The 25,682-nt window shown below is 36.9% G+C and overlaps 10 protein-coding genes across 10 annotated transcripts; 5 read left to right on the top strand and 5 right to left on the bottom strand.

The window, feature by feature from the left end:
- Nucleotides 1-111: 111 nt before the first annotated feature.
- Nucleotides 112-1,008, top strand: C9374_001673 (uncharacterized protein; the record flags this gene model as incomplete). The annotated part of the gene is made up of 1 exon (XM_044691006.1): nucleotides 112-1,008. One exon carries the CDS (start codon nucleotides 112-114, stop codon nucleotides 1,006-1,008), a length of 897 nt encoding a protein of 298 aa, XP_044551333.1.
- Nucleotides 1,009-1,066: 58 nt separating this feature from the next.
- Nucleotides 1,067-2,530, bottom strand: C9374_001672 (uncharacterized protein; the record flags this gene model as incomplete). Its single annotated transcript, XM_044691005.1, has 3 exons — nucleotides 1,067-1,875; nucleotides 1,934-2,021; nucleotides 2,081-2,530. 3 exons carry the CDS (start codon nucleotides 2,528-2,530, stop codon nucleotides 1,067-1,069), a joined length of 1,347 nt encoding a protein of 448 aa, XP_044551332.1.
- A 383-nt stretch (nucleotides 2,531-2,913) lies between these two features.
- Nucleotides 2,914-5,878, top strand: C9374_001671 (uncharacterized protein; the record flags this gene model as incomplete). Its single annotated transcript, XM_044691004.1, has 6 exons — nucleotides 2,914-3,010; nucleotides 3,069-3,782; nucleotides 3,847-5,441; nucleotides 5,490-5,592; nucleotides 5,642-5,799; nucleotides 5,852-5,878. The coding sequence occupies 6 exons, from the start codon at nucleotides 2,914-2,916 to the stop codon at nucleotides 5,876-5,878; spliced, it is 2,694 nt and encodes an 897-aa protein (XP_044551331.1).
- Nucleotides 5,879-5,958: 80 nt separating this feature from the next.
- C9374_001670 (uncharacterized protein) lies at nucleotides 5,959-7,623 on the bottom strand (the record flags this gene model as incomplete). Its single annotated transcript, XM_044691003.1, has 1 exon — nucleotides 5,959-7,623. One exon carries the CDS (start codon nucleotides 7,621-7,623, stop codon nucleotides 5,959-5,961), a length of 1,665 nt encoding a protein of 554 aa, XP_044551330.1.
- Nucleotides 7,624-7,672: 49 nt separating this feature from the next.
- C9374_001669 (uncharacterized protein) lies at nucleotides 7,673-8,398 on the bottom strand (the record flags this gene model as incomplete). Its single annotated transcript, XM_044691001.1, has 1 exon — nucleotides 7,673-8,398. One exon carries the CDS (start codon nucleotides 8,396-8,398, stop codon nucleotides 7,673-7,675), a length of 726 nt encoding a protein of 241 aa, XP_044551329.1.
- A 226-nt stretch (nucleotides 8,399-8,624) lies between these two features.
- Nucleotides 8,625-10,652, bottom strand: C9374_001668 (uncharacterized protein; the record flags this gene model as incomplete). Its single annotated transcript, XM_044691000.1, has 1 exon — nucleotides 8,625-10,652. The coding sequence occupies one exon, from the start codon at nucleotides 10,650-10,652 to the stop codon at nucleotides 8,625-8,627; it is 2,028 nt and encodes a 675-aa protein (XP_044551328.1).
- A 222-nt stretch (nucleotides 10,653-10,874) lies between these two features.
- On the top strand, nucleotides 10,875-16,883 carry C9374_001667 (uncharacterized protein; the record flags this gene model as incomplete). The annotated part of the gene is made up of 1 exon (XM_044690999.1): nucleotides 10,875-16,883. The coding sequence occupies one exon, from the start codon at nucleotides 10,875-10,877 to the stop codon at nucleotides 16,881-16,883; it is 6,009 nt and encodes a 2,002-aa protein (XP_044551327.1).
- Nucleotides 16,884-16,913: 30 nt separating this feature from the next.
- C9374_001666 (uncharacterized protein) lies at nucleotides 16,914-18,905 on the bottom strand (the record flags this gene model as incomplete). Its single annotated transcript, XM_044690998.1, has 4 exons — nucleotides 16,914-17,458; nucleotides 17,542-18,100; nucleotides 18,172-18,351; nucleotides 18,498-18,905. The coding sequence occupies 4 exons, from the start codon at nucleotides 18,903-18,905 to the stop codon at nucleotides 16,914-16,916; spliced, it is 1,692 nt and encodes a 563-aa protein (XP_044551326.1).
- Nucleotides 18,906-19,078: 173 nt separating this feature from the next.
- Nucleotides 19,079-21,898, top strand: C9374_001665 (uncharacterized protein; the record flags this gene model as incomplete). The annotated part of the gene is made up of 4 exons (XM_044690997.1): nucleotides 19,079-20,236; nucleotides 20,332-21,239; nucleotides 21,329-21,434; nucleotides 21,530-21,898. The coding sequence occupies 4 exons, from the start codon at nucleotides 19,079-19,081 to the stop codon at nucleotides 21,896-21,898; spliced, it is 2,541 nt and encodes an 846-aa protein (XP_044551325.1).
- Nucleotides 21,899-22,253: 355 nt separating this feature from the next.
- C9374_001664 (uncharacterized protein) lies at nucleotides 22,254-25,613 on the top strand (the record flags this gene model as incomplete). The annotated part of the gene is made up of 1 exon (XM_044690996.1): nucleotides 22,254-25,613. One exon carries the CDS (start codon nucleotides 22,254-22,256, stop codon nucleotides 25,611-25,613), a length of 3,360 nt encoding a protein of 1,119 aa, XP_044551324.1.
- Between the last annotated feature and the right edge of the window lie 69 nt (nucleotides 25,614-25,682).

The following is a 25,682-nucleotide window of genomic DNA, read 5'->3' as shown; positions in this document are numbered from 1 at the left end:
CATTTCCACTGCAACAATGATTCAACAATAAATTAGTATTTAATTTATGTTTTCGGGATACGGTCAAAACACTCTTCGTAACGCCTTTCAACATTTTTTCTTTGAAGAAAAATGATTGGCCATTCCGATCAAGAGGAATGTAATTCAGAGGAAGAAGAATGTAATGATGATGATGAAGAAGTTAATCTAATTGATGAAGATGAAACAATCACTTTTACGTTTGATCAGCGGTTTCAATTTTCATACCCTTTGTACTCGGGGGAGAGTGCGATTGCCGAGCCGAGTCTTCAACAGTTGCAAATTAAATTACGAGTGCTTATATCCGAACACAACAAGCACACGGGAACTCATTTGTGGAATTGTTCTGTTTTATTGGCTAATTATTTTCTTCATGAGATGACTCGTACGGATCATTCTGAAATCTTTGATGGATTTCAATTGCCTGTCATTCAGACAAAGCCTATCACCATATTAGAATTAGGATGTGGATTAGGGCTACCCTCAATATTAAACTGTAAACTCAATGCAAGAAATAGATCTATCATGACCGATTTGAATACTTCAGATTTTGAAGAGCGATGTTTAACACAATGCAAATTAAATGAAATTTCTGAGAATCAATTTCGAATTCTACCATTAGAATGGGGTTATGATTTCACTAGTATTTTGAAAACCAGTATGGAAGAGAATATTGATCTTATTGTTGCTACTGACTGTCTGTATGACAAGAAGTTGTACGACAATTTCTTTTCTACAGTTTATCTGCTAAAGATATTGTTGAAGAAACCTACTTTGCCTTTATTACTTGCTCAATACAAGAGAAACGAGAGCGATAATATCACATTTCAACTGAAGAGGTGGAATTTATCTGCAAGGATTCTGAACTGGCAAGAGACAATTGATCTTCAACATTACTTAACAATCATGGGTGCTGACAATGATTACGATAATTTGGAAAAACAATTCTTTGAGCTGTATGAAGCCACCCAAATTGTTTTAATAACGTAATTATTTACAGTCACAATTGATAGGAGTAAAATATACCTATTTTCCACAAGTAGGTATATTACTGCTTTTTTTTCTTTGAACTTGACGACATTTTGCTGGACTCGTCTTTCTTTTTCCTCTTATTGGAGGATGAGCCTGATGAGTTGTTGATGACTGGCTTTTGATTTTGGTTGGCACTGTTACTTGAAGGATTCATGGGATTCATTGATGGCTGTGGTTGAGAAGGTGGATAACTGGGTTGAGGGTATTGTGGCTGTGGTAAAGAATGAGGATTAGGGTGTGGATAACTTGGTTGATTTTGTGGAGGATGAGGCCTCATCACATTGGGCGTAGGATGTAACACTGGTCTAATTTCAGGATAAATGTATCTGTGTTGTTCAAAGCAATTGGAACTTGGCTTTGGATTGAAATAAGGATGTTGAAGTGCTTCCTTAGCAGTAATTCTCTTGGAAGGATCGTATTCCAATAATCGTTTAAGCAAATCATATTCAGGGGAGTCTTTGCTAAAGTGAGACTCAGCTTCCAGCTTATTTTCATATTTTGTGAAATTACTCAATTGTTTGAATTCTGGAAGGCTGCTCAATGAAGGCCATTGGTCAACGGTTGGAGTGCCCAATACTTGAAATATCTTATCGAGTTGATCTTTTTGAAATGGATTTGGATTATTTCCTTGTTTTACCTCCTCACCCTTAAAGAGAGGTTTCAATTCATATAGTTCATACATGATACATCCAATACTCCAAATGTCGAGCGCAGGTGTATAGTGTTTTGACCCAAGAAGCAACTCAGGTGATCGGTACCAAATGGTGACAACAGGTCCATCGTCCACAAGCTTTCGTAAGGGAGCTTTGAAAATACGTGCCAATCCTGAATCATGTAATGTTAGAAATTCAAAGGCCATACTATAATTGTTGTTGAGACTTACCAAAATCTGCAACCTTGACACACCCTCTATCTGCACCGTCCACGTCATTAATGAGAATATTTGAGGGTTTCAAATCACGATGTATCACCTAGTACAATATGTTGAAAAACCAGATCGTTTAACAGCATATGAAATTGAGTAACTTACCCATTTGCTGTGCAAATAGTGAATTCCTTTCAAAATTTGATACAAAATTGATCGAATCATGTGATCATCCAGTTTTGAAGGGAGAGGTGGTGAGGTGTTATGTGCTCTTATCTGTGATTTATGATACGTGAGCAACTTTTCTAAATCTATTTTGCAAAAATCACAAATCATATTAAAGCTTCCGTCCGTACTAATGACAATATCTTGAACTTTTAGAATGTTTTCATGCTCCAATTCTCTCAACAAATTGATTTCTCGGCAGAGTGTGATAGGAATACCATCGTCTTTACCACTCCTCATGAAGAATTGTTTGACAGCAACTTTCTTTCTACTTTTATCTTCGTAACAACTCACAGAACCATAGGCACCCTTTCCTACAACTCCAAGATTTTTGTACTTTCTATTGAAAGTTTCAAAATGTTGTTCCGATTTGGCTCTCAAATTATTCATCTCTCTTTTCCAAGCAGTAGTCCGTGTGTTCAATTTAAAAATCCTCTCGGAATATACTAATAATTTAAATATAGACAAGCAAAATACTGTTCAACAACTCAAATGTTCTTTTAACAATAAAACTCGACCATACAAAATGATGACTTTCCGTAGCACGTGTTTTCGTAATGTGTGGTCGCCGAACAATATTGAATTGTGAGGAGTATTTTTTTTTGACATGATTCCAAAATTAGTGCCTGTTGACCCCAGAACACAGCAGCACTCTTCCGTGCAAGCATTCAATGAGCATAATTAGTACAATTCAAAACAATGTTGTAAAACGATCCTATTTGTAATTTTCAATATTGCTTGAAAATTCAAGTAAAAATTCGGAATTATAAAAAATGCAACAAATGGAAGTGATCAAAGTTTACCTCGTGCCGACGGCGGTCGTTGGAGATTCTGTTTCCAATCACAAGTGTTTAATTTATGATTCTAAGAGTAAGTGAGAAGCACGAGTAAAAGTGAAGAATTTTAAATATTTCCGTATGGAACACAGGCGTTGAAATTTTGAGAAATCAGTATCGGATATTGGCCATACCCTTTGGATCACTTCCGAATTATACACAACAAAACGATTTTAGCTCTTTACCTTGCTTGATAACACCCGAGAGCGTTACATTAGGAATTGAATATGGATTTATTCGAGTTTTTGAAGATTTGCATTCATCAAATATCACCCGATTACAAGACTTAATGTTAAATCCTGCAGCAAAATCGAATTCGACTACAGCTCCATCGGGTCATAATTCTGGAATATCTCAAGTATTCTTCAAATTCCAAATAGGATATGAACCATCCAATCAAACTAGTTTGCGGATATATGAAGAACCAAAAGATATTACTCGATTGTGGACATTTCCACAAACACCATTCCAACAAGAAAAGTACAAAGTTTTCAAAGATTTACACAACAGTGGATTCTTTTTAAGTAGTGGAGACAAATTTGGTTGTGACTTTCTTGCATATCGAGGAGATCCAGTATTGCATCATGCAGAATTCATGATCTATGTACAAGAAATAGATAAGCCAATTGAGCCTCATCTCATCATCAGTATCGGAAGATTAGGAAATACCGTCCATAAAACTGTCCTTTTTGCTTCATGGAATTCCTCAACACAGAGTGTACAATATGTGAGCTTGAATTGGTTCAATCCTCAACCCATTAAACCTTGGAAAATCAAAGAACTTTGCGACAAGGAAAGCGAAGAAAGTAAATCTGTTGTAAACTAAAAAAATGGTTCCAGCACAATCTAGCACACATGTAATTCATTTAGACGAAGAAGAAGATGAAGTACAAACTCTCGGAACAACAATGAATTCATCCAATCCCATTGGGAAAGCTATCTTTAATAATAGTAGCCATTCCTCTTCATCATCATCAACGAATAAAATCATTCGTGAACAAATTCCAAATTCTATCGGAATGAATGGACAACAAAACACGAATGAAGATGATGATGTGATTGAACAAGAAGATGCTGATGATGATGAATCTGAAAAGGACAATATTTGCTTGATTTGCCAAGATGAATGGAAAGAAGAAGGAGAACACAAAGTAGTAGCACTTGCATGTGGTCATCTCTTTGGCCAGAGTTGCATCAGCCAATGGTTAGCCACAAAACCCAACTGCCCAATGTGCAAGAAGCCTGCTCGTCCGAATGAATTACGACCCATATTCTTGGGCGAGTCAAGTGCCAATAGGCTTGCCATTCATAAAGTCAAGAAGATGAGTGAGAAGGAAAAGCAAGACATTCGATCAAAATTGAGAGTGGAAAGAAAGAAACGAAGAGTGTTTGAAAAACGGTTGTTGGAATTACGAAAGAAAATTACAAATTATTTAAACTCCATTGAAAATCATCAGCTCTTGGATTCACAACATGAAAATAATGAACTAGTACATGATGATCACGATATTATTGAAATTACATCTGAGAGTACTCCTTCTTCTGTCATTCCATTCTTGAGAGAACTGCAAACAGATATTGAGGAATGTCCATTTGAGATCAAACTATTTGACACCAACAATGAGTTTGCAAAAAAAAGAAAACGAGATGTATTTGACAACGAACAAGATGTAATTGTCACGACGCCTGCAGATCCATCTTTGAGACAAAATAACATTTTTACCTCAGTATTGGAGCTTAATATTCACTCACAACACAAAATATTTAGATTTTTGGATGACCCTTCTTATCTTTGCTTTGATTCTAGAAAAAAACATTCCCTTGTAGTTTATTCTACCGTCAAATACACAACCACTGAGATATCACTAGACAAAAATCAACAAGTGGTGGAAGCGTTTGATATCAATGATATGTATTTTTCAAGAAAAAACAATCTGATATATTGTGCTACTGATAACAAATTTGTAAAAGTAGTTGATGTAAAATCTAGAAACGGAATTATCTTTGATATGGAAATGGAGGACGTGCCAAACTGTCTTGCAATTCCGGATGACACTCATGATAGCCTACTTTTGGCAGGGCTTGAAAATGGGGCTATTTGTGGTATGGATTTAAGAATGCCAGGAAGGGTAGTTTTTAGATTTGATGTTCCCAACACTCCACGAACTAGTCACGCTAACTCCATTCTTTCTATGCAGTACGTCCCAAGTAATGATTCATTAATTTTTGCAACTCTTGGCTCTGGAGTGTTTCATGCCAAGTTAAATGTACAGAACAATTATCATTCCAATTCTGAGAGTGAAGGAACAAAATTGGCTTGGTTTCAAGATCAGCTCACTACCTTAAAGGCAAACAACAGAACAAACGTTCCTCATCCTTTCAATATTTGCTACGACTCGTTTTCACACAAAGCCATAATTTCTTACTCGACCTTTGGAGAGTCAAAACGAAACATTGACCATTGTGTAAGTTTCTTGTTAGAATATGTCTTGGCCATTTAACCAAAACAAAAGATAATGAACGAAGAGAATGGAAGGTTTAACCCAAGCAACATTGTAATATCAGAACCAACAGTCATGCTGCCACCATCTCACCAATTTACAATTTTTGAAAGAGGTAGGTTTGTGTATGAAGAAATCTTAATTCATTAATCATCCGGTCTTAGTGGAACACCATCCAACTCCTATTGGAAAATTTAAGTCTCCAACGGCATTGTTCAATTTAACAAATTCGGGTGCTATAGATTTAGAGTCAAATAATCACTCCTCTCCATTTGCTTTCTTCAATGGAACCACTCTGATGGCATACACTGCTCTCAAAAATGTATCCTTATTCGATGTCAACTCTGGGCGTGTTTTTCAACATCTACCTTCAGAAAACCTTCTTCCAATCACGAGTTTAGATTATTTGAATAACTCCATGGGTACATTCTTTGGAAAGATGTCTCCTGATCATTGCTCGTTGTATGTTTATAAAGAATAGCTACTCCGTATCACTGTCATATTTCTTTTTCTTAATTACTCTGGTTGACCTTCGTGGGGCTGGCTTTTCGGGTTCCGCTGACTCCTCTTTTTTGCTTGAACTGTCTCCATTGTTTTCTTCATCTTTGCTTTTGCTCTTTTTCTTTTTTTTCTCTGGCGCTTCTTTCTTTTTGTCTTTCTTTTTCTTTGGTTTCTCTTCCTTGTGATCATCATTGTTGTCTTGCTCTTCCTCTGTTTTCTTTGACTTCTTTTTGGTCTTTTTAGTTTTCTTTTGCTTTTTTTCTTCCTCCTCATCTTGATTGGTTGCTTCCTCCTTGTTCCTCTCTTTCTTTTTCTTTTTTTTGGGCTCCTCACTTGTTTCATCATGATTGCTCTCTTCTTTAGTTTTCTTTCTCTTCTTTTTACCTTCTTCTGTTGAATCTTTAGACTTTTTCTTCTTTTTTCCTCCCTCTTCAATGTCGTCGTTGATATTTGATGTTATAAAGTCGTTGACAGATCGGCTGACCTCCAGAGAGGCTTTCGAAGGGGTCTTCTTCATGCTAGGTCTTGGTCTAATTTGCTCTTCCTCCTTCTTCTTTACCACTCGTTTCTTTCTTCGTTTTTTCTTGATTAAAGAGGTGCCAGCAGGATCATTTTCATACTTGTCCAAAAATTGAGTTATTTTCTGTTCTGGAGTTAACTTAATTTCAGCTGTTGCATTGTTCAATTCGTCCACAAAATTAGGCTTGGTTAAACTCAAAGCATGCTTGACGGATATAGTGCCAACAACTGGATTGTATTGATGGGTAATATTGTCACGAGCTCTTTCAGTGGCACTTATGATGTCGCTTTTAACTGATTGATAAGAATCATCAATTGTTTTTACAGCCTGATAGTCAATATTTGGCGCATGATTTGTTTTTGCAATTTTTGCTCTTTCATCTGACAACATTTCTTCCTCTACATTGTCAAAAGGATTCCGTAGAGAGCTCATCAATGGATCCACATACACCATGGCACAATATTCAAAAGCAGAGAGACTTTTCAATCTATGCCACACAATAAATGGCTCTGTTAAATCTCGCTTTATAAACTCTTCCAACAATTTTAACATTTCTTGAAATGCTTCAATGGATATTTTGATTTGAACTCGTTTTTGTTGAAAGGCTCCAATTTTTCGTTTCGGTTGCGTGCAATAAAGATAATACAATAAATAAATAACTCCAACTCTACATCTAAAGTTAACTGATAAATCGATAGATGATGCTCCTTCATTGTTGTGGTCCGCATTATTAGTTTGATTAGAAGACTTTTCTTGCGAGAACATTAAATATCCAATGCAAGTTGTGTACACTTCTTGGATATAGGTGTCATAATTCACCTCATCAGGTTTTCCTCCGTGAATGTACGAAAATTTGAGAGACATCCACAATGTTTTAAACTCTCGGAGAGATGCCGTGTTCAGTTCCACGAATTTATTCAAAATTAATCGAATATCTCGGGCGAATGGAGGTATCAAGGAAGCTAATTGATGATGATATGACGATAACGAAGAGGCTTGCCTCCGATCTGATGACTCTTCCATCGTACCATTTTTATCTGCTTCCTCGTATTGATGATCGTCTGGTAATTCCGAATGATCATTGTCATCATGAAGTAAAATTGGTGGTACTAACAAATTGCTCATTTTTTGTTTGCGTTGTTTTTGTCTTCATTCGTTTTGAATTTGAAGCCAATCAAAGGTATTTGGACCACTTTGAGGATGATGTTGTTTTGATCGCTGGTTTTGGGGGTGGCTTGGATGGGACGGTTTCATCATCATCATCTTCATTACTCAATTTTGAAGCGCGAGATGATTGTTTGGTCTTCTTTTGCGAGGGTTCAAAATAAGCCTTATCTTCATCAGGGATGAATGAATAATCATCATCCAAATCATTTCTGTCATCATTTTCCGAGTCCTCATCATTGTTCTTGGTTTTTCGTTTCCTTCTAGAACTAGCTGATGAGCTGTTAGTCTTGCTAGTGTTGTTCCGTTTCTTCTTCTCCTTCTGTGGTAGCGATGTGATCACTTGCACGTCAGAAGAGTCTTGCTCTTCATCGTCCGAAAATTGCTGATGGAGTGCTGTTGATGAAGATGCTTCGGGATTATATTTGGCCCATTTACTCTGGGTGGATTGTTTGTAAATCACTTCCGCCCTCTCTGTTGTTGCTTCAACATGGCGATGATGATCTAACGACTCCATCTCGTTTTGTATCAACTCTTGTTCAATTTCTCCTCTTTTCTCATTATATTGTTGAACGATAGGTCGAAGATCTTTAGGTTGGTGAGATGTAGCATACATTTTGCGAATACTTTGTTGGGACCCACAAAGCTTGCATTTCCATTTTCTATTCTTTGTTATTTGATTGACGCTGAAGGCAGAACATTGATAACATTGAAAAACCGCATACTCCCGAGACATTTTTTCTTTTGTTTGCTGGAATATCATCGCGAAGCTAGTTGCACAAGCCACAAGTGTTTACCGAAATTGTGTTGCCACAAAGCACAAGTCAATAATAAAGAATAAATATTTATGATTGTTTTATTGGCAAGTTACATGGTCCCTCGTCATGATGACCCAGTAATTAAATTGATATTATTATTGATAATGGCAACTATACAGAATAATTTTCAAGCGCTTTTCTTAATTAATACACTCTCTTAAATGGAGGAATGTATTGCCATTCCTTTTCATCCAAAGTATAGTTATGGACTGGTCTATAGTCAATCTTCACTTCACCAGTTTCAGTGTCCATAGTTGTAAGCGTGTGTTTCATCCAATTTACGTCATCTCTTTCTGGATAATCATCACGAGCGTGAGCACCTCTAGATTCTTTTCTGTTTTCAGCAGCAATCATTGTTTGCACTGCGTTAGCCAAGAGATTTTGCAATTCAAGAATTTCATAAAGGTTAACGTTGTAAACTGGTGATTTGTCTCCCAATTTAACATATGGAAGTTTTGAGTATGCTTCCTTAATCAACTTGACACCCATGTCTAAAGTATCTTGCTTACGATAAACAGCAGCATAATTTTGCATGACGCTTTGCATTTCCTTTCTTAATTCGTGACACTTAATGCTACCATTAGGGTTATTGAAAATTCTATCCAAATTCATGATTGATTTGAGTCCAGCATCTGAAGGAAGAGGCTTATGCTTGGTATCCTTTGGTAAATTTTCCATGACATATAAAGCACAAGCACGTCCGAAAACGACAAGATCCAAAAGTGAGTTAGCTCCCAAACGATTAGCACCGTGTACAGAAGCACATGCAACTTCACCAGCTGCTAACAATCCCTTAACTGGGTAATCGGGTTGATCTTCACTCTTCTTGTAAACTACTTGACCTGTATACAGAGTAGGAACACCACCCATATTGTAGTGAACTGTTGGAACAACAGGAATTGGTTCCTTGGTTAAGTCAACACCTGCAAAGATTTTAGCAGTCTCAGTAATACCTGGCAATCTTTCATGGAGCAATTCTGCTGGCAAGTGATCCAAGTGCAAGTGAATATGATCTTTCTTTGGTCCGCAACCTCTTCCTTCTAAAATTTCCATTGTCATGGCTCTACTGACAACGTCTCTTGAAGCCAAATCTTTTACGCTTGGGGCATATCTTTCCATGAAACGTTCACCTTCAGCATTTCTCAAGAAACCACCTTCACCACGAGCACCTTCAGTAATGAGACAACCTGCACCATAAATACCAGTAGGGTGGAATTGAACAAATTCTAAATCTTGATTTGGTAAGCCAGCTCTTGAAGCCATTGCTGTACCATCACCAGTGCAAGTGTGAGCGCTTGTACATGATGAATATGCTCTACCATATCCTCCGGTTGCTAGCACAGTGTAGTGAGCACGGAAACGATGCAAACTTGAATCCTCAAGGTTATAGGTCATCACTCCTCTACATTCATCACCCTCCATCAACAAATCCAATGCAAAGTATTCAATGAAGAATTGGACATCATATTTCAATGCCATACCATAGTTGGTGTGCAACAAAGCGTGTCCGGTTCTGTCAGCAGCAGCACAACAACGTTTAGCTTGTCCTCCCTTACCGAATTTAATACTTTGACCACCGAAAGCTCTTTGATAAATCTTTCCTTCTGGTGTACGAGAGAATGGTAAACCCATATGTTCCAATTCAATAACAGCTTGTGGAGCTTCCTTACACATATAGTGAATGGCATCTTGATCACCAAGCCAATCACTTCCCTTGACTGTATCGTAGGCATGATAAGTCCAGTGGTCCTCGGTCATATTACCAAGAGCAGCATTGATACCTCCTTGGGCAGCGACTGTGTGGGATCTTGTTGGGAAAAGCTTGGAAATACAGGCCACCTTGTATCCGGCTTTAGCCAAGTTGGCTGCACACACAAGACCAGCACCACCAGCACCAACAATGACGGCATCATACGTATGGTCAATCACTGGATATACTTGAGAGAGTTGTGGACCCTTTTCGTTCATAGTTCCTTCTCTAACAGCGCTATTTCCTAAAACCACCAAATTTTTAATATTTGATGAGAAACATCTATTTTGGAGATTGTTAGTTGTTGTTGTTGTTGTAGTGAGAAGAGAAGGAGTACTTTTAGTCGAAGGAGATGATGATGAGAGAACGCTCTTCTTGACTTGGTTAGCCACACGTTGGAGCTTTCGGCAGTTTTTCATCATTTTTTGCGTTTAATTTTTTTAATGCAATTTTCATTCGTGTTGGATGAACGCTGTTCAAGCACTCAAATTCATCATCATCGGAGAGTTTCCATGAGATACCAACAACAACATCATCAAAATTGCTCTATGATAATTTCAAAACATTTAAAGATAATTTGGAAAAGATTATTTGTTTTTAATTCCAATGCTTTGTCGAAGATCAACCCAAAAAAATGTTACAAGATGCGTCTTCAAGTACTTTCCTTGGAGTACTCTCTCTGTTTGCCTCAGGCTTTGTTTGATGATAGAAAGTGCTCATTCTTTGGAGGAAGAAATATTGATTTGGTTCCTATTATGCATATCTATGGAACAATACAGGAAACAAAACAAAAAGCTTGTTTGCACATTCATCAATTGTATCCGTATTTTATGTTGTCATTTCCATACGAATTGTTCCTCGAGGAAGGTGAAACGATGAAAAATTCAAAGAGTACTGATCATTTACTAAACTTGAATATGAAAAAGGTTTACGATTTCATTCATGTTTTAGGAAATACTATTGAACAAACCTTTCATAGATCACTCTATGGAACACCACTTCCGAACAACATGCAACAAAATTTCAAACAAGATCAATCTGTTTTCAAAAACCAAAGACAATTTATTCATGATATTGTTGTTGTGACAGGTACACCATTCTACGGATACTGGTTTAATCCTCAATTATTCTTAAAAGTCTATGTGTACAATCCTAGTCACGTTGGTAAAATGGCAGCCATGTTCGGAAATAGTAGTGTGATGGGTCATAAATTTTCTGTGTATGAGGCCCACATTCCTTTTTCTTTACAGTTCATGATGGATTACAACGTGTATGGAATGGGAGACTTGCATGTTGAAAAACTGTTTTTCAGGTTACCGTTTCACACGGCTGAGAATTGCGAAAGTACTGACAAGATATGCAGCCAAAACGCTACAAATTATGGAACAATTTTACCAGAGAATGTCAAGAGGCTATCTAAATGTGAGATTGAAATGGACATTTTCTCCAGGGATATTTTGAATAGACAAGAGATTATTAATGTTCAACTTTCTCTTGAAAAAGAAAAAGACAATCAGTTTGGAAAAGACAGAAAGCTTCTTCAATCTCTGAACATTATTTGGGAAGAAGAGAGAAAGAGGAGACGATCCATCAATATGGAAATTTCACAGCCACCGATCCCTTTTTCACCATTTGAGAGAGAGCCAACAGTGAAAAACGAGCTTGAAAATATCATGTACGATAATTTGGTAGATATTATATCAAAGGTCCAAAAAAACGAAGAAGAAGATGAGATCATATTTGCCAGCCAAGTACCAAACGGATTGCGAGATGACACACCCACGATTAAGCAATCTCAAGAAGCTCTGAATAACTTGTTATCCAAGTACCCAAGTGCTTTCCTCACGTATGAAGAAATTAAAGAACGAGGAAGTTCTTATGAGGCAAGTCACAACCAGAATGGCAGCAGTTACAACATTCAATTAACCCAAAGCGATGAAGCGCTCGAAAGCATCTTAAATTGGATGCGAGAAAAAGATTTTGAGCTGAAGGAGGATGAATATAACAACCTGGGGTTTGAGGATCAAAATGACGAAGATGAAGAGATGGAAGATATCACAGAAAACGAGGAGCAGGAGATTATAAACTCCATGAAGGAGGTCATTGACATGGATGAGTCAATTCATGTTCTTGAGGTCGATGACGACCATTTATCTGATGCTGAAGAAACCTATTCATCTGACAGCAGCGACGGTGACATGTACGAACTTATACCTCAATATGATGGCTATTCTGACAAGACTACAAGAAAAAAAGACAAGAATACCAAATTCACCATTGAAGATGTATCCATAGGAGAGTTTGTTTATTTGAGAGCTCCAAAAAATTGTAAGCCATATATTGCATGTGTTGTTGACAAAAATAGCCAATCTAAAACTGTTACAGTGAGGTGGTTTTATAGACCTCAAGAAACAAAAGGTGGAAGAAGAGAGTGGAATGGAGAGAATGAAGTGTTTTTGATTTCTCATTGCGACACTAATTTAATTGATACAGTCATTGGAAAATGCAACGTACTTCTTGTGGATAAGTACTTTAAGGACCTTCCTACCAACATTGTTGTTGATAGCTTCTTGAATGAAGAGAAACTTCCCGAAGAATTTGTTGAACAACCAAAAGACACATATTTTTGTAGATTTGAATACTCGGTGAAAAACAATAGTTTTAGAAAGCTTTCCAACAAGTCAATGGACATTTTTACTCATGAAGGAAACAAGAGCAATCTACTTCCCAGCAAAAAGAGAAAAGTTTCATTTCAAGAAGAATCAGCATCAACACCAAAGAAGAATATTGAAAATGAGCACGACCAATTCTTTCTTGATAACTTTTTTCCATTCCAGGAAAAATCAATACTTTCTACTCACGAAGGGTCTTCAAATATTCCTTCTCAGGAAATTTCTTTTTCTCTATTTCAACAAGCACTTGATGTCAGACCTGAACGATTTCTATTTGCAGAGGTTTCACATCAACCTATGAGTGTTGGTGGTGAAGATCAAAATCCTATTGAACCACCTCAAGAAGGGAATGATTTGTTTGGAGAAGCTGCAATTATTGCTGAAGAAAGCCGCAACCAACCATCTTCACCAATACTAGGAACTAGTTCAGTACAATTACAACATGAACACCAAAGCGAACTCATACCAGAGGATGAGGTCCAAGTTCGAGACAGTTTATCACCTCCACTTTTGATTATTCCCAACGCACAATATGAAAATACCGAACAAGATGGTAGAGATGACAATATTGGTACACCACCGTTAAGCGGGACATCACATGGTGAAAATGATGACCAGGCTTCTTTGTACACGCTGAATTACAAACACTCTCCTCCCTCATTAGACATGGTACTAGACGATCTTCATGAATCAGCAAAGGAATATCGAGGTATGGTCAAGAGTCTCGAAAGAAGACCTTTTTTCAGCAATCATGCAGATTATTTGGAAAGTAAGAGAAGCTCCATTATTCGATTTTCTTCAATATTTGGTAAAAAAAGAGTGAAGGGAGAAATGCCTATTAGTAAGCACTTGGATGAACTTGATGTTTTTGCATTTCAAAAGCATTTTACAAAATTTGAGTTGAAAGCAAGTACCATTCACTCCAAAACGATACTAGAATTTGCACCAAGACCACCAACACTAAAGCAGGTTATGAATGAACTTCATAGAGACCCAAAGATATCTTCAAGTGATGACTCTGAAAGTTTTACAAACAGAATTCCATCTCCAGAGTTTGATGAACCCATTTTGGATGTTGCTTCTTCACTCCCTCCTAAGAATTTGTGTTCACTCAACACCACTCCACCTAACACACCGTCACGGAGACGAAGAAGAGCACCTCAATCACTTGTATCGGAGTTATCTGTAACTAGCCAGCGAAAAAAGGCTGCCTTTAATTTAGACGCTCACGAAAAAGATGACTCTTCAAATAAGAAGGAGCTCGTCTCCAAGCAAAATATTAATGTCATGTCGATTGAATGTCATGTCATGACAAGAGCAGATTTTTTACCAAATCCAATTTATGATCCAGTTCAAGCCATTGTAATTTGCTCTCAAAATTGTGCAGATGTTACAAACAGTACAGAGAGTATCCTATTGCTCAATCGAGATTTAGAGGATAGTGACATCATACAGCACAAGTTAACATGTATTCCACTTAATTTTGACCGATTCTTTGAATTCAACACGGAACAAGACCTGTTGAATGGATTCATTGATTTTATTTGCAAGGAAGATCCTGACATTTTATTGGGATATGAAATGCAAACTGAAGGTCTTGGATATTTAATCGAGAGGGGATTCACTGTACTTGGGAAGAACATTTGTTATGACTTGTCACGTTCAATTTTCTATCAAAGTGAAAACAAAGCCAATAATGCCAACAAGGACAAGAGACAGGACAAAATCTTGAAAAAGGCACAAGAATACGCAAGAAACAAACAATCTGGTGTGATGATTAAGGGAAGAGTGGTGATCAATGTTTGGCGACTTATGAATGGAGAAATGAAACTGGATATGTACACGCTAAATAATGTTGCCTTTAACATTCTCGGAAAGCGAATTCCACAATATTCATACCAAACACTTAGCGACCTATCAAACAGTTGCCATCATCGAAAAGACAGCTTTGAATATCGAATTATTCTTCAATACTATTACACCAAGGCAAGCATCACACTCGAGTTGTTGAACTATTTGGACTTTTTGAACAGAACTGGAGAATTAGCGAAAGTGTTTGGTATTGAATTTTTCTCAGTCCTTAACCGAGGCTCTCAATATCGAGTAGAAAGTATGATGCTTCGACTTGCACGATTGTATAATTATGTCGCTCTTTCACCCACACGAAAGCAGGTGATGGAACAAGCAGCAATCGAGTGTTTACCATTAGTCATGGAGCCACAAAGCAAATTATATACGAATCCAGTCATTGTTCTAGATTTTCAATCTCTTTATCCATCCATTATTATTGCATATAATTTATGTTATAGTACATGTTTAGGAAAGATGGCATTTGTGGATCAAAAGAAGAGTAAGCTTGGAACATTGGATGGTTATGAACCAAATAGTGAATTGCGAAAATTGTTAAAAAACAGAAACGATGGAAAATCTATTGAACAAGATATTCTGATAACTCCCAATCAATGTCTTTTTGTAAAACCAAGTGTAAGACAAGGAATTCTTCCACGAATGTGTACAGAAATTCTCAACACTCGAGTCATGGTAAAGCAAGCAATGAAGGAAACGAGTAAGGAAGATACTGAAACTCAACGAATTCTTAATGCTCGTCAGTTAGGTTTAAAGCTTATTGCCAATGTCACCTATGGCTATACATCAGCAAATTTCTCAGGAAGAATGCCACTTTCTGATTTAGCAGATGCTATTGTGCAACTTGCAAGACAAACTCTTGAAAATGCAATTGAAACTGTCAATCAACACTTCAAAGGAAAGTGTCGTGTTGCATATGGAGATACCGACTCGCTATTTGTCGAGTGTATTGACTGTTCACGAGAAGAAGCATTCAAACTTGGCAAAGAAATTGTTCGAATTGTGACCAACTCGAATCCAAAACCAATCACTTTACAAATGGAACGAATATTTCATCCTAGCTTTTTGGTCAGTAAGAAGAGATATGTCGGTCTAGCTTTTGAAAATCCTTCACAAACCAAAGGTACTCTTTTCTGCAAAGGCATTGAAGCCGTAAGAAGAGACAATTGTTTAATGGTACGAAGTTTAATGGAAAAGAGTTTAGAAATTCTATTTGAAACTCTTGATTTTTCTCTTGTGAAATCCTATCTATCCAGACAATTCTATAGAATCATCTCAGAAAAGTGCTCGTTACAAGATTTTATTTTTTGGAAAAAGGTCAAACTTGGATATTACAAATCTGAGAAGAATCTTCCTCCTTCTGCAAGAGTAGCAATTCGAGAAATGCAACGTGATCCAAGAGCAGAGCCAAGATTTAATGAACGAGTTCCCTATGTCGTTGTGTTCAGTCCCTTACATCCATCTAAGGCAAAATTATCAGATATGGTCATTCATCCGAAGTATTATATTGCAGATCGTATGGGAACTAGTAGTAATACGTCATACTGCCATCATCAAGTAGTAATTCATAACACTCGTCAAAAATATCGTCTTCATTATAATTATTACATCACACGACAATTGTTACCCTCTTTGGATCGATTATTTTCGTTATGTTTTGTGAATTGTAATGTTTGGTATATGAATTTACCGAAACGTGATGTTTATTTGATGGCCGATTGGAGAAAACAATTATTTAGAAAATCCAAAAATTTTATTGAGCGATATTTCAAGCCCATTAGTGTGCCTTGTGTGAGTTGTGGAGCGATCATTGATTGCAAGTCATTGAGCCATGACGAAGGAACAAAGACTTCGGAAGAGCCAATGTGCGTCAAGTGCAAGGAATACCCACTGGTGTTATTGCTTCGATTGAGAAGTGTGGAAAAGAATAAGAATATGCTTTCTGAAATATGTCGACATTGCAACCATGAATTGGATATGACAAATGGATTATTACCAAACTCTAAATTTCCATCGATTGAAGAAAAATGTATTTCTTTGGAATGTCCAATTTTGTTTTCCAAGGTTCATACATTAAGCAATTATGCTAGTTTGTTGTTTGTTGAAAAAGTTTGAAAGAATAAATCACACTAGTATTTATGTGGATCACAATGCAACACTTCCGTTTTTAACAGACTCCAACAACTTGCTCAAATGATCTTCGATTGTGGAAATTGCAAATTGAACATGTTGAAAATTGGTAAATGAGCCACATATTGCCATTCGCAAGCTATATTTTCCACTGAGCACTGTGTGGCTAAGATACATTAATCCACTGGCATTAATTCTCTCTACTAGTATTTCGTTCAAACGATTTTCCTTTTGCAACGTCCATTCTTTTTCGTGTTCGGTGGACAATTTTGCATGAAAACATACTAGAGATGCAACTCGAGGAGCAACAATTTCGAAGCGTGACGCTTGTTGTTGGATATGATTTTCAAAATATTTTGCTAATTCAATGTGATGTCTCAAATAGCTTTGAAGTCCTTCAATTCCATAAATTCGCATCACAAACCATAACTTTAACGATCTAAATCTTCTACCCAATGGTATTTGCCAATCCCTATAATCTGTAACAAGGCCAGTAGCTGATGCCTTATTTTTGAGATATTCTGGATCAATCGAAAGAGCATTCTTTAAATGTTTTCTTTCTGTTATGATAAATTCATGTTGTAGCGTTTACATCCATCATGGTGAAAATATATTCAAAAAAATACAAAATTTCACAACATACCCTTAATCCAAAACGCACAACAATCAAAATTTGTTAACATCCACTTGTGTGGATTGAATGTGAATGAGTCGCTGTATTTCAAAGCTTCACATTCATCTCCAACAAATTTGTTTCTGCATTCTGGCAACAACAATGTCGCTCCTAAAAAGGCAGCATCCACATGAAGGAAAATTCCATGTTGTTTACAAATGGGTCCAATTTTCGATAAATCATCAATGGCTGTGGAGGATGTAGTTCCAATGGTTCCACAGACAAAAAATGGAATAAGGCCATTCTTTTCATCTTGTTCGATAGCTTTTTCTAGTTCATTGTAATTCATGTCATATGTTGAAGGAAAAGATGGAATTTTTCGAAGATGTAGCACACCGGTAACCATACATGCTTTTTGAATGGAACTGTGAGTTTGATCTGAAACATAACAAACGAGTTTAGATTGAAAATCAGCCTCATTGAATTGATCTTGACCTAATTGAGATTTGAGTTGAGAACGTTTAGCCTCTTTAGCTGATAAAATAGCTACAATTCCTGCTGAAGAAGCAGTATCTTGAATGGATCCTCCCTATGTGTATAGTTGATATTAATAATTGTTTTTTGGAATTTCACACACGTGTGAAATGAGAAATCACTTACTCCAGTTGTTTCACTCAAATAAAATTTTGGTAAATGTAACGCTTTTGCAAGCCAATCCATGACAATAGTTTCAAGCTCAGTACATGCAGGCGATGTGATCCAAGAGAAGCCAATTACATTGAACATTCCAGAAAACATGTCACCAATTAAAGCAGGGTAAGAAAAGTTGGCACTAAAAAACTGTTGTAAATGATGAGTAATATGAAAATATAGGTCAATAATTTAGAAATAATTATTTAAAAATTATATCAACAATTATTCATTTTAAAATAATTTAAATTAATTAAAATTAAGATTATGTAAATTATTCAAACAATAACACACACCGAGTAAAAATTTGGATGTTGCCAATGTGTAACTCCAGGAATAATCTTTTCCGAAATGTCTTTCAAAATATCCTCAAATTGTTCTCCTTTCAAAGGTGCCTCTGATGGCAACAACTTGGCTAAATATCCTGGTTGAACTTGAGAGCATACCGGAAAGGATTGATCCTTTGATGATGATGCATGAATTAATTTTTCATAATATTCAGTAATGAACTCTCCCGTTGTTTGTAAATGATTTTTAAAATCATCAGAAGACCAAGGATGTTGAAAATTTAAAGAGGCAGTGGTTGTTTCTGTAATAGCTGTTGTGGTTGTGGTTGTTGAATTTGGATCCGAGTGGTTAGTGGTCGTCGAGTAATATGATGATGATGGTAGGTTGTTGTAGTTGTTGTTATTATTTGGAATCATTTTTTGAATGAAAAAGTGAGAAGAACGCTGATGGAGAGGAAATGACCAACTTTTGCGGAAAGGTTGACGAAACATTTTTCTGACATCACATTATTTCCATTCTTTGAAACTGGAACCTTGTAAACGACTATAATGTTCCTTGTTCAAAGATCACGCCAAAAGAACAACAAAAAATGTCTGCATCATCTTCATCATCATCCTCGAAGCAGACCTATTCGGATCTGGCTCAAATCCTGAAACGAATGCTCATGGCAGAGAATAGCACTCTGTATGGATCATCGGATATATCCACTCTTGAACAGCTCATTGAAATGAACGGAGGAGATTTGATGGCCAGTTTTTCAATGGTTCATGGGAGGGATCCCACTCCATCCAAAGTCAATATTTCTGAAATTACGGATCAATACTATAAGGAAAAGTCATCTAAAAGCACTACTGGTTCCAGTAGTGTTAACACGGGTCGTGTCAATACAAACAATTTGAATTTAAGTAGTTCGGAGATTATGATTGAAGAAGACGAGGACACGAATAATGGCAATGGGAAACAAGCATCATCCAGTAATGGAAACACAAGCACACTGCCAAATCCACACGACGACACCACTACCCAAGAACAATCACCTTCACAACCAAAGAAAGCCTTGCCGCTGTCCATGCAAATGAAAGTTCGAACTCTACGGTTGAGACTTCGTGAGACACCAATGGCTAATCAATTCGAAAAGAAAGATGACCATGTATTGGCTGAATTGTTAGAGGATCACAATGAAGATGTCAATACCACACTAGAATTCATTCTTTCAAAAAACAATAATGGTGGTACTAATGATCCTGTGGTTGCATCAAGTAGTAATGGTGGAACAGACGTTCAAAATACCGATAAAATTGTGATACATGATGTCCATGATAATTTGGATGATGAGAGCTCCAGTGATATTTCAGTAGATGATCCTTTAAATTTGATTTACAATGAAGATAAGACCAAGAGACGCCATTCTGCTCTTACCTTAGATATGCAACTCAAGATTAGAAGCGTCAAAATGAAATTGAAAGATTCCAAGAACATACAAAACGTTGAAGATAGTACTTTACTTAATTTGTTACAATTGAACGATAATGATGTGCAACAAACAGTGGATTATTTGAAAGAATGTGATGCAAGTACATTGTTGGATAATGGTGGAGCACCTCCACCAAAGGCACTTTATGTTGCTCCAACAACATGGGATAAAAATCCGTCTATTCCAATACCAGTCGAGGAGATTGAAAAGTTAAAGCAAGAAGGTAGAAATATTGTGAACATTAACCAATTGCCCAATGATTCTCTTGAACATGTAAGTATACTAATTCTCCACTCCATCAATTTTTATTTCTCTACAATCTACGGTCTATTAATTTCAAATCAAAACCGTACTCAACACAATCATAGATCCTTGAATATTTGGATAAGAGAAACAATCTACAAATGTCAGCTGTGAATCAATACTTCAACAAGTGTGCCTCATCCGATTACTTTTGGACAAGCAAAGGTCAAAAAGGTCGAAATGGTTTAATTGAACCTTATGAGGTCGATCAATATAATGTCTTCACTAAAAACCATACCTATTTCGGAAAATGGAAATTGGCAAGAATGGACAACTTGTTTTACACAAAACTTCATCAGGTTCCAGTTTTCATGCAAGAAAAACTCGACAAGATCAATCAAGATATGACCACTGTGCAGCTACAAGACCAACAACCCATTACAAACAATGATGAAGAAATGATACAACCATCCTTCAAATCAAAATACGCCAAATACAAGAAGGAACAACTTGTCCAACAACGAGTGATGGAGATTGAAAATAACATCATTCAAAATAAGCAAAATGACATCTCTAACAGAGACTATGAACAACAGGACAGTATTACTAGAGCTTGGATAGGATTTATCGTCGTTGCCATCGTTTCAGCTGTGATTGGATTAATCTTAATTCCGCTTTCCATGGATGAATACATTCCTAATGATATTGGAACCTACTACTGGTTATTCTCATGGCTATCAATCGGAATTGTTACAGTCCCCTATTTCTATTTGATGATTGCTCGTCATTCACATTTATATGAATTTTATCCTGCTTGGACCTCAAAACAGTTGGGGGATTTTCGTATTGAATATACTACACAAACTCTTATATTATTTAGCTCTACATGGATGTGGATTCCCTATATATGGCTTGTTGGAGGATTGAAGTATGCTATCTTTCCAGATTTACCAATTTTGAGCTATATTGCTATTCCTGCCTATGTATGGTGTTTGTTATCTTATATGTGTGGCATTCCTTCTCTGAAATCAAGGTAAGCGTTGAGTTTGTGAAATTTGGACATGACTTTTGCTCACCAAAATGTTGGCTTTGAAAATTCAATTTCCCATTGATTGAACGTAGTTTGCAAATGTCTGCAAAAGAGATTGCAGGATTTTACGTTTCAACAATAATGTACGGCTTCTTATTAGCCTTCTCTGTGTTGTTTATTATTTTATTATTTGCCAAGGTTGGTAGTATTTACTTGTTCACAACAAAACGTTCATAATAATTTTTCACTTGTTGTTTTAATACTAATGACAATTAATTTTTAACAATTGTAAGATTGACGGGCTTGAATACGCCCTTAATATTCCTTGGTCCTTAATATTTATTCCTCTCTATGCTGCTGTAGGATGTCTTCCACTGGGCTTTTTACTTGTACCAATGATAGTTTTTATTATTAACAAAGAATTTTGGGCTGGTTTGGGAACTGGATGTGGATTTGGTTTTGTTTTATTCCTTATTGTTAGCCCAATCTATATTGTAGCTCCTTTAATTGGTGCTGTTCTAGATTCGTTCATTTTACAAACAGTATTTCCTTTTGTTGCTGTTTTTTCTATTGCTTATGGTTTAGGATTGATAATTCTGAGTGTTGTAGCATGTGTTGCCTGCTTTTTTTTCGTTTGCTTTGCTTTGGGTCGAGACGATTAATTCACACCAAGAACTGTTGAAGAAACAACGTTCGTACATGCTTGCCATTGTGGTTCATAACACCGACGAGATGTCTATCTCTCTTCCCAGTTTGAAATGACTCCGTTTTTCAGCTTGTGAAAATACAAACACGACAAATTTCTTCTGCTAGATGCATTTGTACTTGGTCAACCAATTGATTTTTTTCGGCAATAGTATTCGCAGGTCAACCAATTTCTGTAAGAGTAAGCACCTAGGTTGTATGATCAATTTTTAAAAAAACTCACCAAATTAATATCTTTTAATTGCCAAATTCTGACTCACTCGGACAACTCACTATTGCTTCAAAAGGCTGATTCAGCATAATTTATTAAAAATGAGAAGCAATGCATTCTCTGCGACCACAGGCATTTCAACTACCGGCAATACTTCAAAGGGTGCGACAACACCACCTCTAATAACTCCTTCATTGCAACCACAACATCTCCCTCATCATGAATCCTACTCCTCTCCTCACATGTACTCTTCACCATTTCATAATCAGCAACAACAACAACAACAACAACAACAACAACAACGCATGATGAATCAATCTCCGATGCCACCACCATTACAATCATTGTCGTCTTCTATGCCGAAAGGTCTACCTGTGGATAGTAGTAACAGGATGCAACAGCAGCAGCAACACTTGAGCGGTTCGTCTTTGTCGTATTCTCAGCCACAACCCTACACTCCACCACAACGAATGCCATCGTCATCATCCTTGTCGGGCATGAATGTGATGCCATCATCATCAACAACAAACATGCAATATCAATCATCGCCGCACCACGGCTTGTATCACTATCACCAACAACAACAACCATCAACATTACCCACCCGTAATTTGCATTCATACGATCAACAACATAGGATACCGTCCACATCATATCAACAGCACATCCCACAACAACAAAACACCTCATTAAATACTCAATCCCTCTCTTCGTCTCTATTGTATGCCAACTCACAAACACAACACCAGTACAGACAACACAATAATCCTAGCATGATGAACTATCAAATTCAACGCTCTTCTCCGAATATGATGACCAACACTCCTAGTAGTAATACCAATAGCATCTCCAACGTGGTAGACAACGTCATGCCATCGTCGCATGTCAGCGTAGTACAACCACGAGAATCTTCCCCTCGTACTTTTACATCGACGTATGATTATCCCAACACTATTTCATATGACAGAAAGTTCGTAGAATTTAATCCTCAACAACAACAACCAAGTCAAGGATCATCACATCAAGAAATGACATTCAACATGTATGCTCCAAGTGATGCAACAACAACATCACCAAGTAAGAGCAACCATCAACAACAGGCACCAAAGAAAAAAAAGCTCAAAAAGGAAAACACAAAATTCGATCAGGATATCACAACCCAACAATCAAAAATGGAAATTTCTGTGAACAACCAATTGGACGACGTTTCATCTGCATTGGCTTGTAGTGGAGCTAAGCTTTTCCCAATTGCTTGTGTTCAATGCAGACAGCGGCACAAGAGATGCAACAGAGTTCTTCCGTCATGCAGTTCTTGCGCTTCCAAAGGTATTCCATGTCAATACAGAACACCAAGAAAAAAAGGAAGAGCTTTGAATGCTTCAGAACAATTTCAACCCTACACTTCCCTTGATCAAATCAAATATATACCTCAAAGTGCCGGTGAAATAGATTTATCACAACTTGATTCTAACAGCAATTCAGGCTCCTCTTCTCCAAATATGAAGATTACAACTAATGTGACATTTGAAAACACTACAAACGTAAAGAAACGCAAGAAATCAGAAGAAACAGACGCAAAGAAAAAAAAGAAGACAATCAAGACTGAACAAAATCTCGAAACTGTTATATCTGACTCCAATCAGCTCAAGCCTGACACAACACATATCATAATTTCTCCTAATAATCAAAGCAGTCCTTCACTAACAAACGAGCAAATGCAGACAAATGTTGAAACCATTCATCCTGTACCAACAACCGTGGCCACTTCGTCCCAATCAACTAACATTGTTTATGACAATCAAAATAGCATGATTGTTACGGCGCCAAACACTGGCAACGAGAGCCAAAATAACATTAACCCCAGCCATTTTGTGAATGGCCAATCAATTGATATGGAGTCCGCAAAGGCCTTACTTAATGCTCTATCAAATCCCAATATGCCCCAAAACACTCTTTGTCAGCTACTTTCAATATTGCTCTCTAGCCCTGACAAGGCCTATATCTTTCAAATTTTGGACACTCTGATGCGATCTGCTGATTCTAACGGAGTAAAAGATTTGGTAAACAATTCATATAGCTTGGAAAGTTACATGGCCTCCAATGAAAATTTGAACATTAGTGCGATCAAGAGGAAATCCATTGATTTTTATGACGAAGTTATAAGCTTGGGCTATCCTCTAATAAGTACAGAAATTATGGAGGATGCACTTTTTAGTCCACACTATGTTCGAGGTCAATACAGCCCAGATCAACTTGCTCTTATTTACGCTATCTATGCCGTAACATGCCAACGATTTTGTGAACCTTTGCAAGCCAAACAAGCGTACCATAGAAGCTTATTGGAGCTCAAGGATATCAAAGATCGAAACAATATTATAGTAGTTGGAGCTTATAGCAATTTAGCATTGTACTGTGCAGGAATTGGAGATACTGATACTGCATATCAATTTATAACATCTACTGATATTTATTTAATCAATAGGAGAAAAGAAAGAGCTGGAATTGTCTCTAATGATGTCGCATTGAGATTTGTTGGAGATGTTGATGAAAATTGCCCCTCCATGTACGCATATCTTACTGAAGACGAGTTTAAAGTTGAGAAGTTAAAACTTGTTGCTTGCATTTCTGGCTTCTTGGGATCGGGTGTTATGCCACCACTGACAACTGGATATTTTGCTTTGAAAGGTTATACGTTCATGGAAGAAATTGGCGCTTTTATTGCAGAGTGTATAATTTTGTTTACTGGAAAAATATCGAAATCTGACTTGACAATTTTGACAAAGCGTCTCGACTCGAATACCCTTCCAGAATATTTATCTGTTTTGAACGAAATGGAAAATGCTTATACTGGTCATGAACAAATGCGTACTTATTCTGAATTACAAACAAAACTGGCCACAGCTTTGCTACTTTGTGTGAACAATGGAGTTAGAGCATGGTTGTTACACAACAGTGGCGTCAAAGGTCCACTGGTTGAGGAATATGCTAGAAATATTACTGTCATATCTTGTCCGGACTATTTCTTGTTATTACACGCTGTGATTGCTCCATTTGTTGCGAAGGCCACCGAAATTCACTATGAAACAATTTTAGATGCAGAGAGCGGTCGAAGATCAAGAGATGACCTTGTCGACCTGTACAATTTATTACAGACTTCGTTCTCTATTCTTGTTGCCATCAACAAACGATATCCAAGAGTTGAAAAGCAATGGGGTAACCTTTTATTGCAGGTTGCCCTAAAACTTAAGGCTTTCATGCCTTCAAATGGAGATGTTGATAAGGTTTTATCTGTGTTCACACAACCATGTAATATAACTCAAACTTCGCAGGTTATCCAGCAACAACCACCTAAGCAAACTCAGCCCAATGGTTCTTCTGACTTGTCGGGTGTGCAGTTCAATTTTGAAGAAAGTTTAAGGAACTTTATTATTACTAACCAATTCACGAAAATAAACCAATAAATTCTTGGTTGATTTAATTTGTGACAAGAGGATCATCAATTACACATTGACAACAAGTGTTCGCCATGT

Source organism: Naegleria lovaniensis, assembly GCF_003324165.1.
Source record: "Naegleria lovaniensis strain ATCC 30569 chromosome Unknown tig014, whole genome shotgun sequence".
Classification (NCBI taxonomy): domain Eukaryota; phylum Heterolobosea; class Eutetramitea; order Acrasida; family Naegleriidae; genus Naegleria; species Naegleria lovaniensis.
This window is presented reverse-complemented; position numbering and strand designations above follow the sequence as displayed.